The sequence below is a fragment of the Megascapheus bottae genome, chromosome 12 (genome assembly GCF_031878675.1).
Source record: "Megascapheus bottae isolate mThoBot1 chromosome 12, mThoBot2.hap1, whole genome shotgun sequence".
Taxonomy (NCBI): domain Eukaryota; kingdom Metazoa; phylum Chordata; class Mammalia; order Rodentia; family Geomyidae; genus Megascapheus; species Megascapheus bottae.
The window spans coordinates 19,098,220-19,118,010 of record NC_143520.1 but is presented as its reverse complement, the minus strand read 5'-3'; the positions used below and the strand labels follow the sequence as shown (position 1 = coordinate 19,118,010).

General features: G+C 38.2%; 1 protein-coding gene across 2 annotated transcripts in view; it reads right to left on the bottom strand.

Moving 5' to 3' along the window:
- The window catches only part of Dpp4 (dipeptidyl peptidase 4), an 87,495-nt gene that overhangs the window by 22,016 nt on the left and 45,688 nt on the right, over positions 1 to 19,791 (bottom strand). For both annotated transcript variants that reach the window (XM_090342738.1, XM_090342739.1), the window contains exons 11-20: positions 16,511 to 16,646; positions 13,949 to 13,993; positions 11,240 to 11,347; positions 10,544 to 10,611; positions 9,369 to 9,422; positions 8,904 to 9,025; positions 7,084 to 7,131; positions 6,764 to 6,862; positions 4,220 to 4,289; positions 668 to 862 (exon numbers count right to left, since the gene is read on the bottom strand). In XM_090342738.1, the coding sequence (XP_090198864.1) occupies positions 668 to 862; positions 4,220 to 4,289; positions 6,764 to 6,862; positions 7,084 to 7,131; positions 8,904 to 9,025; positions 9,369 to 9,422; positions 10,544 to 10,611; positions 11,240 to 11,347; positions 13,949 to 13,993; positions 16,511 to 16,646 (945 nt within the window). The remainder of the gene's footprint in view (positions 1 to 667; positions 863 to 4,219; positions 4,290 to 6,763; positions 6,863 to 7,083; positions 7,132 to 8,903; positions 9,026 to 9,368; positions 9,423 to 10,543; positions 10,612 to 11,239; positions 11,348 to 13,948; positions 13,994 to 16,510; positions 16,647 to 19,791) is intronic.

Below are 19,791 nucleotides of genomic sequence, written 5' to 3'. Positions count from 1 at the left end.
TCATATTTTAAATGACAAGTTTAACAAACAAGCGTTCAAGGAGGGAATCTCTATTTACAATCAAATCCTTAGCCTAATTTTGATTAAGTTCTAAATATTAAGTCGCAAATAGGATTTTTTTTAAACCTGTAGAATCAACAGAGCCAAAGTCTATGAACTGAAATATTCAAAATGTGCATCAAAATAAACCTTTCTTTAGTGATATATGAAAAGAAATTTATGAAATAATTTTGTCCAAATCTATAATGACACATATTTTCATTTAAATATAATATCCCCACTAAAAATCTACAAGGATGAAAGAACACAGGCTCATTCCAGCATCGTTTATGTTCTTGGTACTTTATAACATTTTGTTTTTGTCAGTCATGTTGGCTTGAATTCTAGGCCTGGGTGCTGTCCTTGACCTCTTCAGCTTAAGGCCACAGCCTTACCACTTGAGCCTCAGCACCACTTACGGTTTTCTAATGGTCAATTGGAGATAAGAGTCTCATGGTCTTTAGTGCCCGGGCTGGCTTTCAATCATGATCCTCAGATCTCAGCCTCCTGAGTAGCTAGGATTACAGGCATGAGCCACCCTGCTTGGCTGGTACTTTATAACTTTAAAGGATAAATTAAGGAGAAAAAAAGTCAAATGACATTTGAGGTCATCTCCTAGGGCACTTACCTGGCTGCTTCAATTTGATCTTCAATTTCAAGTGTTCCCAGTCTTCTGTAGATTGCATGCATGATCTTATCTCCTTGGTAGCCACTGCCTCTGCCATCAAAGCTGGCTACTATGATGTTTTCTGTACTTGCAAGGTAAGTGGCCCAGTTCAGTCTGAAGGCAGCATCTGCTTTTTGACTACAGGGGCCTGCATAGCTGTGAAAATTGCAGGTCATTAGCTGTCACACTTGTTCTGAATCCAATGAAGAATACTGCATTTAACTTTTCTATGGACAAGATGTGTACAACTTTCCTTCTTCCCATTCATGATTCTGACTATGAAATCAGACCAGCAAGTGAGTTTTAAAAATTTGGCAACAAGGATATAATTAATGTTTGTTTCCTTCAAAGATGCCCAACAGTTTAACCTCTGAAGAGAATTATGACTTCCTTCCTTCCTTCCTTCTTTCCCTCCCTCTCCCCTTCTTTCCTTCCTTCCTTCCTTCCTTCCTTCCTTCCTTCCTTCCTTCCTTCCTTCCTTCCTTCTTCTTTCCCAGCATTTCTTTCTTCCTTTGTTTCTTTTTCTTCTCTGCTTCTTTCTTCCTATTTCTTTACCTCTCTCCTCCCTCCCTCCCTCCCTCCCTTCCTCCTCCTCTCCCTTCTTCCTCCCTTCCTTTTTCATTTTTTACTCTGCCAGTCCTCGGCTAAAACTTAGGACCTGGGCGGTGTTCTACCACTTGTGCCACATGCCTCTAGTTTTTTTGGTAGTTAATTTGATGTAAGTAACTCACAGACTTTCCTGACTTGATGGGATAACTAGAGTTACAGACAAGATCCACCAATGCCCAACTGAAAGACTTCATTTTAAAAGGGATACACAATCTTGATAACCAAATAATGTTTGTAATGGTAGTGACAGAAATGTTGTATGATGGCAATTAATACAGTCTTGACTATATCTTTCCATCTCAGATTAAAAAATACTACCAGTTATAAATTTGAATCATTAAGTCAGGACTTAGGTTTTTTTTTTTGTTGTTTGTTTGTTTGTTTTGCCAGTCCTGGGGCTTGATGTCAGGGCCTAAGCACTGCCCTTGGGCTTTCTCAAGGCTAGAGCCCTACCACTTGAGCCACAGCCCCACTTCCAGCTTTTTTTCTGTGTACGTGGTATCAAGGAATCGAACCCAGGTCTTTGTGCATGCTAGGCCAGCACTCTACCCCTGGCTCAAGTCGAGACTTTCTTAAGATCTTTACTGTGGCTTCATTCCATGATCTACATTTCCCAAAATATCCAGCGTGAGGTTGCTTACACTAAGACTCTATAAAACCCAGATGAATGAACCATGATATGAATAAATACTAGTATATAAAAACTCAGAGAAAGTTAGCAGTGGCTTATATCAGTCATCCTTCTTACACAGGAAGCTGAGATCTGAGGATTACAGTTCAATGCCAGCCCAATCAGGAAAGTCCATGAGACTTATATCTCCAATTAACCATGGGAAAAGAAGTAGAGGTGTGTCTCAAGGGGCAGACTGCTACCGCTAGTGAGTGATACTGATAAGGGACAACATTTAAAACCTGACTTAAAGTGGTATTAACACCAATAATAAAAAAAAAAGCTGCATGTGTGCATGTGTGATGTCACACCCACACCTGCATTCACAGTGCTCTTCAGCACTTTCCAGAAGCTGAAGTGGAAGAATTACCAATGTGTAACCAAAGTGAATTTTGCAATAAGATCCTAGCTCAAAAAGAAAAAAAAGTCCTTCGAAGAAAAGAAATATTCCCTTGCATTGAAGAACTAACAATGAACAATTTTCACTACCACTAAAATTTTACCTGCCTGGGTTTGCAGTTCTATAACCCTACTCCACACATAGCTGTATACACAACCATTATGAACCTTCTCTGAGACTGTTAATTAAAAGATGTCTATTACATTATATTTTATTTAAATACATTACCTTTGCATGAGCTACATGATTCCTGGACACATCTTCTTTAGTAACTACTTCCTCCCTGCCCATCTCCTACACTTATCTGCTCACTTTTCCAGCACAGGCACCGATGACTCATGCTTACACACCTCAGCTAACCTTTTTCCTCACGTATTTGGAATGACATTCTTAAGAACTTATGCAATATATTATTTTACTTTTAAAATTAAATTACCATTTTAATTTTAAACAAAGGAGTACCTTCATGTACTTTTAGGCCAGCAAACATTCTTTAATAATAGGAAATCTGTTAGCTCTGTCAATGATAACAAATTTGGTAGGTGAAGCATTTGTTTTAATGTTAGATACGTATCAAGTTACTCATTCCCAAGATTAAGCAATCTCATGTTTTAAAATCGAAAACGTAAGACTTCAGAAAATAACTGAAGAGAATCAGGAAGGGATCCTACTTTTCACTTTTCTTTTTAAATTTCCCAATTACAGGGGAGTCAAGAAAGACATGAAGAAAAAATGGTCATCTTTTCTAAAGGATTATTTTAAATATTAGAGAAACTGTCCCAAACAAATTAGCATCACTAATGAATTTGACTTCTTTAAGTACAAATTAGTCTTAAGAAAATCAAATGGCATATCTGGAGGTTTGAAATATCTTTTCTCCTTTCTTTGCACTTCTATATTTTGGCTTTAAGGAGCAGGGAAAATAGGGGAAAAGATAGGTCTGACACTACTAAGAACACCATTGTTTCTCCAAGATGCATAGAAAAATTAGATCTCTGACTTTCAGTTTCTCCTTCATATGATCAGCCAAAGAACTCACTAAGTTAATTTGTTGTCTGAATAAAGCAGAGAAAATTAAGCCCCAAAGTCATGGCAGAGAGCCAGCACATTTATTGCCTTGTTTTGTTTTTAATAAAGGAAATGATGTGTACAATGGCAGGAAGAGAGTGGAATGATGGGTGAGAGCGGGACAGTTTTAGAAGGTGAAGTTAACTATATTTCTCATAATTAAAAAATGTACTTTTACTATGCTGTCATATTCTGAATTTATACAAGTTGAGTTCTCTTTTACTCTCCTAAATCTTGTGATTTCAGAACTTTTTTTTCTAAGACCTGAAGTTTAGATTACAATAAACACTGTCTTCTATTATGTCTCCTCTTGGACAAAAAGGGAAATGGAAAATACCAGGCAGAGATACTGGGTGAACTGTAAGAGAAATGTGAGGTCCAAATGAGTCAGAAAAAACAAATTGGAGTTGTGGGGGTAAATTCTGGAGCAGAGCATTGTGGGGACTGTAAGTACCCATTTCTTGCTTGCTGAAATGTCCCAGAAGTAAGAATGAAATTGGGTTTGAGAATGCCTATGAAATTCCCTCAATTTGGGAACACAAATCAAAAGAAAATCCATAGGATGATGACAGAAGAGGAGTCAACTATTAAGAAGATGAGAAGAAACACAGATTGTGCTTTCTGAATGTAAAATGGAGAATGGGAAATAGTACCCAGTGATTATGGAAGGGGGAGAGGCTGCTTTGGGATTTGTTTTTCACTAACATGTATTGAAAAAAAAATATGATGCTTAACTGTTAAATTGCTCCCCTTCTTAAATACTTACACTTCTAATAGTAGAGGATATTTCTTGGATTTATCAAAATGTGGAGGCAAAATCATTTGATACCAAAATTCTAAACAAACAGAAAGATGAGTTAGTGATTTAAGAACAATTACCATAACATACAATCTCCTGTCTTATTTCTTTCTGTGATGGCATGTCTAACAATTTGATAATAATTTAGAACAAATACTATGACATAAGATCTACTGTCTTATTTCTCTCAGTGGTGGCATATCTAGCAATTTGTTAAGGTGGCATAGTAAAAGAAAAGGTTTGGATTCAGCACATTTTTAAGATCTGAAAGTACTATGTTCAATTACAATACCAGTTAATACTTAAGCAAAAAATTTGCAATGCATCCATCAAATGCATTGGTGCCTTGTGAAATAAAAGTGCGTCTTAGAATTTTTAATGTCGTATTTTTATGACTCTGTTCTTTGGCATCTGATCTACTTATCTCATGTTCATGCTTACGTTCTAAGTTTTCCTCCAAAATGCTTTTCTCTACTTGAATTTCTTTGAAGCTGCTAAGAGTTTGTAGTTGGCCTCAAATATAATCTATAATTCTGATTTAATAACATTTTTATAATTTCTACTGCCATCCCAGACCACAAGACTGGGTTCCCATTTCAGCTGTGTTTTGTAGGTTGAAATCTGGCTTCTCTGAAGCAAATTGTTTTATACATTCCCTGTGATTTCTTCTGTTTTAGCTCCTGTGCTTGATTTAACATTGGTTTAATAAAATCTGTCCCTAAATTGCAAAACTGCTTCTTTTGCTCTCACAAATGAGTAAAACTAAAAACTCATTTTAGCAAATTTTAATACTTTAAACTTTGGTAGATTTAAACTGTAAATATTTAAAATTTCCTTGTCTCTAGATATTACTTCTTACATTCACATTTTTTAAAAAATGATCTTACAATTATTTTGGTTAAGGAGAAAAGAAAGAGCTAGTAGTAAAAAAAATCTTTATATAGCTAGAAGTATCTTCATAGTTTGCTTAAGATTTTATACTTTTGATTAAATGCTTGTGAGATAAAAATGTTAAGTCTCTATGAAAATTTCAATAAAATATCAAGCTATCAGTTGGCCATGTTATTTTTAATGAATATGCCAAGATTGTTCCTTATCCCCTACTTTGCTTGAATCACCACAGGCTGATTAGAAGGGGTTTTATTTTCTGCCATTTTGCAAGGTGGATGAGTGTTATTCTAGTCTCCAAGTCTCATCTTTTATCCTGCCTGCTTTCAGCACGTCCCTCACCCCCAATTCATCCCACAGTGTGAGTGGTTACAGCCATTCCTGATTGGAATCCCCACTCTTACTTTTTACCACAGTGCAATCCTACAATCAACACCAAATTTTCCCCACACTATGGGAATTCCCTGACTCCAAGACCCTCAGGTTCCTACTGGGGATCACCTAAAATAAAATGTCATATTTCCGTATCCAGTGTCTTTGACCTAGTCTGTCACTTGCTGTGCAAGCATGACTCAGGGCCAGGGAGACTTACATCAGCCAAGATCCTATTATCGAGATCTTCATTCCATTCTGAACTATTTGAGTCAGTGACAAGGCTTACAGGTACTTTCAGTTTGAGTTGCACTGCTTGGAGTTAATCCTCCAAAGTATGCCCTTTTCCAAGACCTATCCTACTATTTCAAATAAAATTGGTTGGATATTTTCTAGTTATCCTGATGTGAAAAATACGAAGCTCAATCAGTCCAGATGGGATTTCTACCATCCCTGTGTGGAAAATGCCATGAGTGGAAAATGCCAAAAAATCATCTGACAAAAGATTTTGCTTAAAGAAACCTATTGCTCTCATGGGCTGGGAGTTTGGCCTAGTAGTAGAGTGTTTGTCTAGCATGCATGAAGACCTGGGTTTGATTCCTTGGTACTATATACACAGAACAAGCCAGAAATGGTGCTGTGGTTCAAGTGGTAGAGCTCTAGCCTTGAGAAATCCCATGGTCAGTGCTCAGACCCTAAGTTTAGGCCCCAGAACTAGCAATTAAGTAACAAACTAAATAAAAGAAACTTATTGCTCTTAGTAGTCCCTGAATAGCATCCATGATTGAATTCTCAAGCCCTGTCCTAGGCTAAGGGAAGCAAAGAAGAGGAAGAGACATCAAGCTTTTGAGACATGTGTCAACACTTTAATATACAATCCCAGGCTTTTAATGTAGTAATTTCAGATATTTTCCATCTCGATTGTTTCAAGACACAGTGTTACAGGTATGATTCAACTTAATGATAATGTTTTTTTATAATTAATACTAGTAGAACAGAGTTACTAATGGATAAACTGATCTATCAGTACTACATTTTCTTCAAGTTCTGTTACTCTTCACAAAGAAATTTTACATATTTTAAGACAAATCAAAATAAAAGTAGTAGTTCTGTGGCAGACATGTCATGAAAAATAACCCTTAAAATTAGATACATATAATATTTAAAGGTTATTTTTCAGACTGGATTATCATATTAGTTCTGTTTTGTTGTTTCCATGCCAAGCACAATTCCCAAAGCAGGTTAACTTACTTGTTCCATTCAAAATAATGAAGTCCAGTTTTTTGGAAGGCATCTGAACATCCTGTAACATTGTATCCAGAGCTGAATTGTCTTCTAGCACTCTTAGTTCTAAACAAGAACATGAAACAACAGTAATTCATTTGGATGTGAGGAATTTAGATTACATAATGCCACAATGAGCAAATATGAAAGACTTTACATAGTAAAGGTTATAATCCTTGTGTTCAATAGTGCTGAATGCTAAAAGGTAAGGAAAATCACACAAGGCTACAATTCTATTCACATCTACTTTCCTAAAACCAAATGGAGAGTGAAATAGGAGAAAATACCTTTATCATTTGAGCTGCTATGTAGAGTGTAGAGAGGCAGTCCAGGACCTGTTAACAGAACCAGGAAAATATATTTTAATAAATGTAGCATATACATAACTTCAAAAATACATTACTTACATTTAACTTTGACAGAACACATAAATAGCACAGTGGGTAACAAAGCTTAATAAATGCCAACTGCTTTTCCTTTTATCTTTAATATAATTACAATTACGTGCAAGAGGTATTTCTGGAAAGGTACCAGGCTCAGGAGAATGGGGTGGAGAATGAACCTCCACCTTTTCAGGCTTTCTGGGCACATTATACATTCTAAGCCTGATTTCTAATCAGTAAGCTTAAGTGATAAAGGGTGAATGTGCCCATTCTTTTCCATCCTTTATAAGAATTCCTCACTAGCCACACCACCTCTCAGACCCTGTCCTTTCTGGCACACTGCTGGAGCCACCCTTACCTAGGGGAGGGCTCACTCTCCCCAAGCACTCCTAGTTGGAAGAATCTTAGAGCCAGGAGGCACATCTGTAGTGCCTGACTTGGATAAGCAATTCCTTCCTGGCAGGCAAAAGTGTTTTTCTCACAAGCCCTTATCTTCACTATTTATCCCAACTGTGGAAGTTGCAGAGTAGAAGGTAATGTATAGCAAAGCCATTCATTTTTCACAAATTTGGATGATAATATTAACTTATAGTCTGGATTGAAATGAAAAGATTTTCATATACCTGGATTTGGAGCCTGGCTGGCTTAGGAGAACATTATTAATGTCTGTGTTCTCAAGTATAAAAGGAGGTGAATACCATGTATTTTATAGTTTCCTCAGGGGTAAAATTATGTTCTCAGTGCAGTATATATGATAAATCACATACCCAAGAGGGTGACAAAAAAACAGCCATAGTAAAGATCCATAAGGAGTTATATAATCAAAAGCTGAAGAGAGAGTCAAGTTTCTTTTTGATGATGCTAATTCTTTTCAAAATATCCAGAATCTAGCCAGGTGTTGGTGGCTCATGCTTGTAATCCTAGTTATTCAATAGGTTAAGAGTTGAGGATTCTAGTTCAAAGACAGCCCAGCAGGGAAGTTTGTGAGATTCTCATGTCCAATAAAATACAAAAAAAATTTAAATAAGAAAAGCTGGGAATGGACTTGTGGCTCATGTATTAATGTGCTATCTTTGAGCACAAAAGCTTGGAGACAACACCTTGGCCCTGAGTTCAAGCTTCAGGATACACAGATATGCACACACGTGTGTGCACACACACACACATACACGTGTACATGCACACACATACATGCACCCAAATCCAGATTCCTTCTCTCATTATGGGGAAGGACTCATGGAGCAAAATCTTCCTGTGCTTGAATCTTGTTGCAGTTTTCATTTGGTTTCCACTACTCACTGTGCTTTTCCTCCCCCACCCAGGCTTCTTCACTTGTAATACAGAGTAGCAATAGAATCAGAAGATAAAGCAGAGAACATGTTGAGTGTCACGCACAGTCTTTCATTTAAAGAGTTCACAAACAATCATTTAAAATCCAAATATGTGAGTACGTAAGTCTTTCAAGAGGAAGGAAAGATGCTTACACTTAACATGAAATGTGAGTGGACAGAACAGTGATTCCAATAGCTCCTCATGTTCAAAAGAAGTGAGCTGAACAGAGAAAAAAGAATGGGCACTGGGAAAGTCCTGTCCCATTCCTTTCCTAAGGGAAATCTTAGGCATGGAGACACAAGCCCAAGGAGGTAAAGATGCTGTTTGGAGAAGAGTGGAGGGTCACATACACCTGTTAAGGGGCCAGGGAGTCCCTATTAGCATAAACTTACCTGAACACCTCAGTTGATAATACTTTGCCTGTTTGCTAAATGACACCGAATAATACTGACACCTTTCCGGGTGCAGATCGCAACTAAGGCATGTCACCTTTGTGTGGTCATTAAGTTGGATTCTGTAAAGACCAAGAGTGGAATTAAGTGCAAGATGAAAGGATGCATGATAAAGGAAATTGAATAATGCCATATTCTGGCTTCAGAGGTGTCAGAATGGCAAAACAATGCTCAAGGCCTTTTTAAAAAGTGTGAAGTTCAGGCATCAATAAAAATTCCAATCTCCCATTGTTTGGAAAAGTTATGAAACATCTAATAAAGCTACCTATATTGATTTATAAGAAAATAAAAGCACTCGTTAACAGTTGCAGCTTAATGTCATTTAGAACAAATTAGAAAAAAAAATAATGCAGAAATTGCTCATCAGCTCAGAGACTAAAGTCAACAATTTGACAGAGTTCTTACTTATAAAGATTTCTTCCTCCTGGCATTCCTTTATATTCATTACTGATGTAGTATCTGGAAGAAACAAATGCATATCAATGAATCAGCTACATTCCCTGAACTCAAGCCCAGACATGACCTGTGTACATGAGAGAGTACAGGGGCCTGCCCTATTTCCACACCTGTTCCTCTTCCCTGCCCTATTCCCTCCTGAAGCCATTCTCTTCCTACCCTTTATTTCTCCTAATAGACTAAAATGTGTGAAGGAAGCAAACTTCAAAATATGACTACATAGGATCTGGTAGTTCACAACTATAATCCTAGCTATTCAAAAGGCTGAGATTTGAGAAGTGCTGTTTAAAACCAACCTAGGCATAAGACTCATCTCCAAATATCTAGTAAAAAGAAAATAGGGTACAGACATTGCACAAGGGCCAGAGTGTCAACCTTGAGTGCAGAAGCTAAAGGAGAGTGCCCTGGCCTTTAGTTCAAGCCCTAGTACTTGCATAAAAGGAAAGAAAAAAATCTGACTGATAAGTTGTCTGAAAATGAATTCTCTGTAGCAATCCAATTTTCCATATTTTTCTATTCACGACATAGGCTACTAGATGACAGGGACCCTGTCTTCCAAAGACTGCCAGAGCCATATCTGAAAAGAGTCTTCAAACACTACTTTGGGCAATTGTAAAATTCTTCATGGATGAGTCCAATAAAGAATCATAAAACTGCTTGGGATTCTAATTCTGAAAATTGACATTCCCTTTTCCACAATATCAGGTATGGTAGTGGACAGCTTTTTCCAGGCTTTTCAGTTTTCAAAGAAAAAGGCTATGACACGGGTGGATACAATTGCCTTTCCCAAACTGCCAAACAGTCAGTGCCAGCAGAAAGTTCACAGAATACCCCCGTATTCATACAGCACTTCAGGACATTCTCTAAAAGAGGCTGCAGTTACCGTATTGTAAAGCAGGTAAGAGCAAGAGGTAGAGCTGCTCGGTGGCATGATATCAAATTTGCTGAACATATGTGAAAATCATTAAGGCTTCCGTATGTTAAAAAGAAAAAAAAAGAGGATTGAACACATTCCAAATAGACTACTCTCTTTATTTGCAGGAGGCTTCCCCCCCTACTTCTGTGCAAGGAGTGCATGAATATAAAGACTGGGTTTATATTCTACGGACGATTTGAATACTCACAGATAATTACTGGTCACAGCTTCTATCCCAATGACTTCCCAGGCTCCTTCGGTAATAAATGTACAGTTCTGAATGGGGTTTTAATAAGAGATTCATTAGACACATGCTTTCTCTCCAATCAAAGTTGAGTAGAGGATTAAATCATTTCTACTAGATATTCACGTAATCTTGAGGTTTTTTTCTTTTAAAAATGATCTTTAACAAGAGGTTTATCTTTGTGGGTGTTGTTCTTAATGTACTATATTTCTTTTCTTGTTTTTTTCCACTCATTGTTAATCTCATGTGGTTAATGCATCTGACTTGTTATCTGGTATATTGTATATATGTTTATTTGTTGGGGAAGGGAGAAAACAGGATGATTGGGAATGGAGGACAAAAACATATGAAGGGGTATCAAGGTTCAAGAAATTATGTACCCATTACCTGAAAAATGTAACTGTAACCCTTCTATGCATTATCCTGACAATAAAATACAAAAAAATCTTTAAGTAGTTTGCAAAATGTTTTAATTAAATCTGTCAATTAATGTGACTACAGTGCATCATGACCCCCCTTATGACATCTACATCCCATCTCGCCTTATTCCACTACCACTGAAGAATTTTTACACATCATCTGACTTTTCCAAAGTATTTCCACTTTATTTAGGTTACAAAAAACAGGTCAACCTGGAATAGCATATGTAAGACTACTTACTTTATTTTCTTTTTGGAAATGGCAAATGTGTTTGTAACCCTCTTTATTGCTGATGACCTTGTAGAAGCTATTCCCATCAGAGGTAAAATGAGGTTCTGCTGGTCTAAACTAGAAAGAAAATCACAGAGAACAAAAAAACCGTTAAAGCAGTAGGCTCATCTCAGAATCAACACTTGTGTTCAAAACTCTATGCTGAATTTTCTTGCCAAATAAAACTACTACAGGGTTTGTAAAGTACTGCACCTTCTATCTGGTGAGTGTAATATAATACAACCCTTTTATTCATTAAAATAAAAAATATATGGGAAAAAGAGAAGACAGGAAAAAATAAAACTACAGGGTCTCAAAAAGACAATCATTCTACTATGAAATGTGAACAAAATGATCAAACTCATGGAAAAATTTTGGTGAAGAGCAAATGAGAGAATGAAAATTTACATGTGCTTGGGTATAGAAATGGTTAGTGCTATTTTGAAGCATCGTCTCTCCATGCAAAAACAAGTGCTGGTGGCTCATGCCTGCAATCCTAGCTACGTAGGAGTCTGAGATCTGAAAATCACAGTTCAAAGCCAGCCCAACTAGGAAAGTATATGAGATTCTTTTCTCTAGTTAACCATCAACACACCACAAGTGACAGTGTGACTCAAGTGATAGAAACCATCCTTGAGCAAACAATGCTAAGGAGCAGACCAGGCCCTGAGTTCAAGCCTCAGTGTGCATGTCTCCCCCCGCCCCCCCACATACACACTAATAAGTGTGGTAACTGACTTTCAGATTGGGGATGTTTTGTAATTTGGGAGAAATTTTTGACCTTCTGTTTACACGTATTTCCTTTTGAAAGTCAGGCTTTCAAAAAGAAAGAGACCATAAGTGATGTCTGTTGTATATTTCATATAGAAGCATTCATACAGATATTTTTATCAGAAGCCTTTTCATTTTCCTTAAGATGATCAACATTTTACCAAAAACAAGGTTGCACAGAAACATAGAAGAAAAAAATCTTTTTTTTTCAGTTCAATAAAAGACAGTACTCAGAATATAATGTAGTTTGAGTAAGAGTGTCTGCCCCAGCCTGAAAGAATATGTTGCTTTACAATTTCCATTTCCTAGCTACGTTTGAGAGCAGGTAGGAGATGGTCTTTTAAAAACGTTGGTTCACTTAGCCCTTGATGTTGCCTGTCTTATCAGCTCCCATTTGGGGAAGGAAGACAAATGCCTCTTCTATTTAGTGATTCGAAGCGAATTCATTTATGGAGCAAGCTGAGGCGTGCAGTACACTTGGTGTTCTCATTACAGAGCTCTGAAACACATTCCCCTCTCCAGACCTGTGTTCACAGCCTTATCTTTTTAATACATTTCCCTGTTTCCCCTGGATGGAGTTGTGCCTAGTAGAAATGTGTGAAAAGTGGCATCTGTCTGGTTAAATACAGAGAGGAAAAAACATATTTTTTTCTAAGAGTCGTGAGGAAGTGTAGTGTGTCTCTTGCCATGGAGGAAACCACTTTTCATGTTGGCAAACCTCTCCCCTATGCCCAATCAATGCCTGAAGAGAAAGGACATGCAAATGCTACCAGAGTTCTGAGCCCAGCCAGAGCCAGTCATCTTTCTGGACTGTGGTCTCACCTCCGTCACACAGTGATGTAAAATATTTACATTTTTTGGTGTGTGTTGCTTTATTTCCCTCTTGAAGGATTAATAGAAATATTTGTAAAAATTAGGTGCAATTCCTTTTTCATCTTTGTAGAAGGCGTCAAAATGGCTGCAGTTCTATCCTCTACCTGGGGTGGGAAACCTTTTTCCTACCAAGGGCCATCTCACTATTTAAAGCATCATTTGTGGCCCATACAAAATGATTAATACAGATAGCTCAAGACAGCCATGAGAAGCTTACATCTGTTCTGTCCCATCCTATCCTGTATCATATGATTTTGTAAAGCTTCGATTACATGTGGGCTGGATATTGCCCACTTCTGATTATTTATTCCATGGACCAATAACAATGTAGTTGGTCATTCTGTGTGGTGGACATGAGATGCAGAACAACTCAGAAGCACTGTAAGGTCACTATGTTTTCTGAAACTGAGTGCCTGACAGAGGTGTGGACTCAGATGAGTATGATTTCCTCCGGAGAGACAGCATGTATCCGGTGTTGTGTACTTGTGGTGAGTTTCTGCTAGTTGTAGTTGCATCTCCTTAGGCATTTTTCCAAGCTGCAATGGAAACTGTGCTCACTGCCTTCAAAGCACATAACTTCAAATAGGAGGTCAACAGGCACACTCCGCATCCTGGCTGCCTTTCAGCAATGCTCGCTTTTTAACTTATTGGAAATTACAGGTTGCTTAGAGTATGTGTTTTGTGCTCTGTTCTTGATGTTTCACTTGTCTTTTGACTTTTTCCAACTGAGCTATGTTACACATTGTTCATAAAAAATGGTATTATCATAGGGAGCATTTTCAGTACTTTGAGAAATAGGTCAACTAGTATCTTTACTCATGACAAATAATAGTGTCATGGTATAGAAAATTACTCAGCTCTGAGGAGCTGACCCCTATGCATATTTACATCTATATATTTATATGTATATGTACCTGCATAGGCATAAATGTATATCATATTTCATATGTACATATATAGATATATACCTTACATGTGTGTATATCTCTATCTATCTCTACACATATATTAAGCCTCATAACTTATAGCACTTACTCTTCCAACCCAGCCTGTAGTACTCGTTTCAACATGCTGCTGTGCCTAGGAAGAAAAAAAAAACAGAGATACAGTGACAGCCATTTCAAAGAGAAGATGATGAAATCGTTTCTCTAGCCACAATTTGTGGGAAAATAAGCAACTTTGCACTTAAAATGACTGAAAACTCCCCCATTCACATATTTTGATTAGTGTTAGTATTTTTCTATTGTATTAACATTCAACTTGCTTGGAGCTCTCTCCTGGCATATGTTGTCCTGAAGCTCCACTAATACTTGATTTAATTATTTACATATTTATTTATCTTTTAGTAGTTGCACAGAGAGTTTCATTTTAACCCATTCATTAACATTTAGACCCAACAGGTGCAGAACTGAAGATGATTTCCTTCTCCTCCTATTCTCTCAAGTGAAAACACTGGGAGTCATTCTAGATTCCCATTCTTCTACGGCTCCCATGGTCAAGCCATCTCTTGAATTCTTTATCTGTCTCCTCTGTCATTGACTGCTTTCCTGTTCTTGGCAGGTTTCCCTTGGTTCACTGCCATGGTCTCCTAACTGGAGATGATGCTTATCATTTCTCCTTCTGTTCTATCCACCGTGCTTAGCCCCCACTGCCATCACAATAGTTCTAGTCCCATCAAGACACTCTCTCAATTTAAAGTCCTTGAAACAGCTACTATTTCTTATAAGTCCAGATTCTTTAGATGTCACCTGAGCCAGAATTCTATCTTTAATTCTTCAGAATGGCACATGAGCCCAATATTATATCCCTAGCCTCGGTTAGCATATCTGTTCCTCTTGTCCAGCCCTAATTACAAGTGACCATAGTTCCTGCATGCTCTCACCTAGCCACTCTAGAAATGTTCCCACAGTCCCTTCTGCTTAGATGGGTCTTTGCCTGTATCTACTGTGCTTTTTCTTTCTTATGCTATTTTATTATTTGGCTCAACCTGATCACAGCAGAACTTTTTATTGTCCTTCATCTTGGGTGTATTGAGTACACCCTTTTATGGCACTATATGCTGATATGATGATGCTTTAGCTTTAATTCTCAAGAAGCAAAGATTTGAGGATTTGCAGTTGTAGTTATAGCTTTGTCCTGTGACCTGATTTGGCTCCATTGAGATTCAGTCTCACCAGACCCTGGTAGACTAAGTGTTCAATAATGTGATAAATCTCTGAATTCATTTTCTTCCTTCCTTTCTTTTTTGTTTTTGTTTTTCTTCTTTTCTTGTATTACTAGGTATTCAACTCAGTGACTCACCCTTGGTAGGCAAACAGTGTACCACTTGAACTATGTTCCTCATCCTTTTGATTTTACTTTGTTACTCAGATAGAATCTATGCTAGTTTTGAACCATGATTTGATGCCCCTACTTTTGCTTCCTCAGTAGCTTGGATTATATGTATACACCTCATATCTGGCTAAGAGTTTTGTGCGTTTTTTTTAAATGGGATTACTAACCAAAACAGAAACATTTTGGAGACAGAAATGGTATCTGATTTTTAAAAAATATACATACACTAGCATAGTTTAGGCAATCAATTCTTCTATGAATTAATAAGAGAATTAGGATATGGATGTTCCAGCCCTCTGAGATGAGAAATAGCACTGCTCCCAGCCAAGATGGAAATAGGGAGGGGACATATAAAGACATGGCATATGGCTTGAAAGGTAGGCATGCTAGTGTCCTTAACAAGTACCAGCAAGCCTCTTCTAAGCAGCGCCCCTCCTGAGGTCAAGACCTCTCCAAGGAGCTGCTGTGGAGCCACCAGCTTAGCTGGACAATCTTCTGGTTATAACCCCAAGCACCTTCAAGATATATGAACACTGAGTTTTGTCTCTATGTTTCTATTTCTCAGGCTGGTGGTTATTTATGTTCTAAAGTGGTTTCCTACTTAAAGACAACCATAGGGTGGCCAGTGGATCTGTAGATGTGTGTACCTTGTTTTTGTTTTACATATGTGGCCAGTCACTTCCCACCCTCTACATTTTCATTGTTAAAACACCCTTCACTGCAGTTGCAGCCACGGGCCCACTTTGCATTTTTCAGGGTTATCATCTCTTTCTATCTTTCAGGTTTCCAGTCATTCTTTCTCCTTTCTCGGGTGATCATATGTGTAACTGAAATGGTGTGACTTGGGAACAAAGATAAAGCGGATGTCACATTGGATATCAGGTTATATGACAGGCAAGAGTGAATCAAAGTCTCATGGTTAGACATGTGAGGGAGAAGAGACACACAGACTACATGTTCCTCTGAGTGAGGGTGGTTCATGGAGGCTGAGGATGGCTATTCAAACCTAGCCCAGGCAAGAAAACCCATGAGACTCTTACCTCCAATTAGGCACCACAAAATATTGAGTGGAGCTGTGGCTCAAAGTGAGAGAGCACTAGCATTGAGCAAAAGTGCCAAAGTCCCCCAAAACAAACAAACAAAAACAACAAAAAGAAAAACAAAACCTACATGTTCCAATCCCCAATCTCTACTCTCCCGGAGATCATACATTCCTCTGATCACATCCTAGTTTAGAAGCACAATATTCCAGCTCAGTCTTACCAGCAAACAATTCCATGTTAAGTTAGACTTATCATAGTCACAGATGTCCATCACAGAATAGTTCTGAATCCTCCTGAGCCACTGCAAAGAAATTCTTTCTTCTGAGACCCACATCACATCACACAAATAGTGGTCCCTGGAGAGAAGGAAGGAAGAGATAGAGGAAGGGAGAGAGGGAGGGAAGTAGTAAAGGAAAAGAGGACAGGGACAGAGCATGGAAGAGAGAGAGGGATAGAAGAATAGAGGGAGAGAGAGGCAGGAAAAGAGGGACAGGGGATGGAAAGAATGAATTTGTTTCAGACTTGGTACAAATAAGCGTTATATTTAGCAAAAACTAACTTCTCATGAAGTAGAGCTTTAAATAATTAACAGTGTACCATTTAATACCATAGGTTTTTTTTCATTTTCTAAAGTATTTCTGCAACAAAGAAACTAGCAATATCTGACAGTAGCTTAATACACATGTATGTATCCTACCATGGGCTCAGAATTTTCAGATCCACAACTTAGATGCTGGTGTTACCAGGGAGTCAAGGGCAGATGTTTCCCATCTCTTGTCAGTTATCTTACAGGAACAACACAATCCTCCCAAACCCTCAGAACACTAGCTGGGATTTTGGTGTTTTCTGCTAATTAATTTGATGTGTTTCTTAGGAAAATTCTTCCCATTAGCAAGAAACTAGAGTTCATCTTTTTCTCTACTTCTCTTTTAAATTGGGAAAAGTGACTCACACCTACCCAGAAAAAGTATTAGAACATAAAATAACTTTTTTCAGGGTCAAAACATCCACCCATTGACAAAATAAAAGAATCCTGCTACATTTTGACCTATGCATTCTCCCCAGCATATACCTTCAAACATTTTTGAGACCACTCTCTGATATACGGTGAAACGTAGGGAATTTATAATTTATACTCTGCTGATGTCCCTAAAACAATTTGTTCTGGATGGCTTGTTTTCTGACTTTTTGTTTGTTTTTGTTCCTTTCCAAGTATCATTTTGAGAGACTCTTCATACATCATTCCTCTTCGGTGTCTGATCAAAGCCTTGCTTTAGATTTTCAGAGAGTTCTACATGAGTTTCTCCACCCACCCACCCACATGCTGTCTGGTCCTGTGACCAGAAGAGGGAGATGAACTGTACCCCAGCCATGTCTATCCCCTCCTCTGGTCGTGTTGCTTTCCTTCCATGCCTACAGCTACTTAAAGCTGCGATTTGTTCACAGGGGATCCCCAAGGCTTGATAAGATGCCTGACACAAAAAATATGCTCACTAAATTCCTGTTTAAAGGCAAGAAAACCCTCTCTCTTGACTTTTATGACCTAAATTGCTCCACCTTCTGATAGTTTCAATAAGTTCCAGACTCCTCTCTTTCACACTCATTAAATGATACACAAAATAGTTACTGACCTGTTTAGATGGCTCAAGACAAAGTATGTTAATTCCCTTCTAGCTTTCTATTCTCTTTTTAAGTGTAGGACACCTAATGAGTTAATACTCCCAGTGACACAGACTCTCCAGGCTTTGTCTTTGCACATTGCAGATACTAAATCCAAAGTTCTTCACTCAGTTTCAAAGCACTACATCCCACACATTGGGACACCTGTTCAATTCTGCACTCTCATTGTTCCTTGAGAACTCAAAAACTCTCTAGTCTGGCTTGTCCTGATTTCCTGGCCATCCTCAGTCTTTCCAGCCACTTTGTCTTTGTTCAGTCTTGCTCTTTATTCTGACAGGATTGCCAAGCCCTAACTTCTTTGCAAGGGCATACTGGAGCTTGAACTTGGGGCAATCCCTTAGCTTTTTCATTCAAGGCTATTGTTCTGCCACTGAAGCCACAGTCCACTTCTACCTTTGGGGTGATTAGAGATAAGAGTCTCATGGACTTTCCTGCCAGGCTGGCTTCAAGCTTTGATCCTCAGGATCACAGCTTCTTATAGTCAGGATCATAGGTGTGAGCTTCTAACACCCAGCATGCTCTGACTTCTTTAGGTCTTAGTTTTCATGTCCCCTTCTTCACTGTGTTTCCTTGCAAAGCTCCTGCTGGTGTCTCCTGCTGCCCAGATTTTTATCACTGCAGTGATGCTGTACCAGTTGACATTGCTTCTCTTCAGGCCCTGGAAGGAGATCTGTGTATGCACTCAACACAGAGAAGATAGGTAGGAAAATATGGCTTTTGCCAGACAGAGAAAACATTTAGGTAATGAATAAAATTTTAAATATAGAATGTTTTCAAAATTAATTTTCTAGGCTAGGAATTAAGAAACTTTTCACTTAAGTGCCAGATAATAAATGTTTCAATCACTGTGCTCCAAATATTTTCTGTTCCAGCCACTCTGCTAAGGCAAGTGAAGATGCATGGGGTACTTGTGGCTCATCCCTATAATCCTAGCTACTCAAGAATCTGAGACCTGAGGATTCAGGTTCCAAGACAGCCCTTGCATCTGAGAGACTCATTATCTCCAATTAAATAGCAAACAGCAAGAACTGGAGGTGTGGCTCAAGTGCTAGAGCTCTACAAAAAGTCTAAGCAAGATCCCAGGGCCATAAGTTTAAACTGTGATATAGGATCAAGAAAAAGGAAGAAAAAGAAAAAAATATTACCTACCCAATACACACACACACACACACACACACACACACACACACACACACACACATATATTCTTCCTAAGCTTAAAAACATAAAATTATTTTACTTATTGATGACACAAAAGTGAATTACAGGCTAGGCTTGGGATGGCCATTGCTGGGCTAACTTAGGCTGTATATCTCATTTGTTTAGGTCAGAAGCCCTATGGACAGTCAGCACCTTTTCTATGTGGCAGTAGAGTTCACATGCATAAGATTATTGAATATTCATGGGAATAAATCAGGGAGTTTGCATCTGAAACTACCTACTGCTTTTGTAAATTATTCCTGTGGTAGAGGGGGCAGGTAAGGAGAAGAGTGAGTCACACAATGGCTTCATCTACTAACACCAGAAATTTCTAAACCACAGGTTCATAAGTCAGCATTATAGAGCAACTTTTCCCCACTTGAAAATGTTGAGTAATGGCATTTGGGAAATCAGCCAGAAATCTTACATGCATCAGGACCTTCCCTGCCCACTTCTAGATAAAGGTTAACGAACCTGAGCCCTTTGTCACTGTCCATGACTCAGTGTGTGCTCTGTACTCTGGGAAAGCTTGCAAAGAGCTGTAGACATTCATTTTTTAATTTTCTTGTAAACATACTTCTTTTTAGTTGCAGCTCTGAGCCAAGATTATGGCAAGTCTGA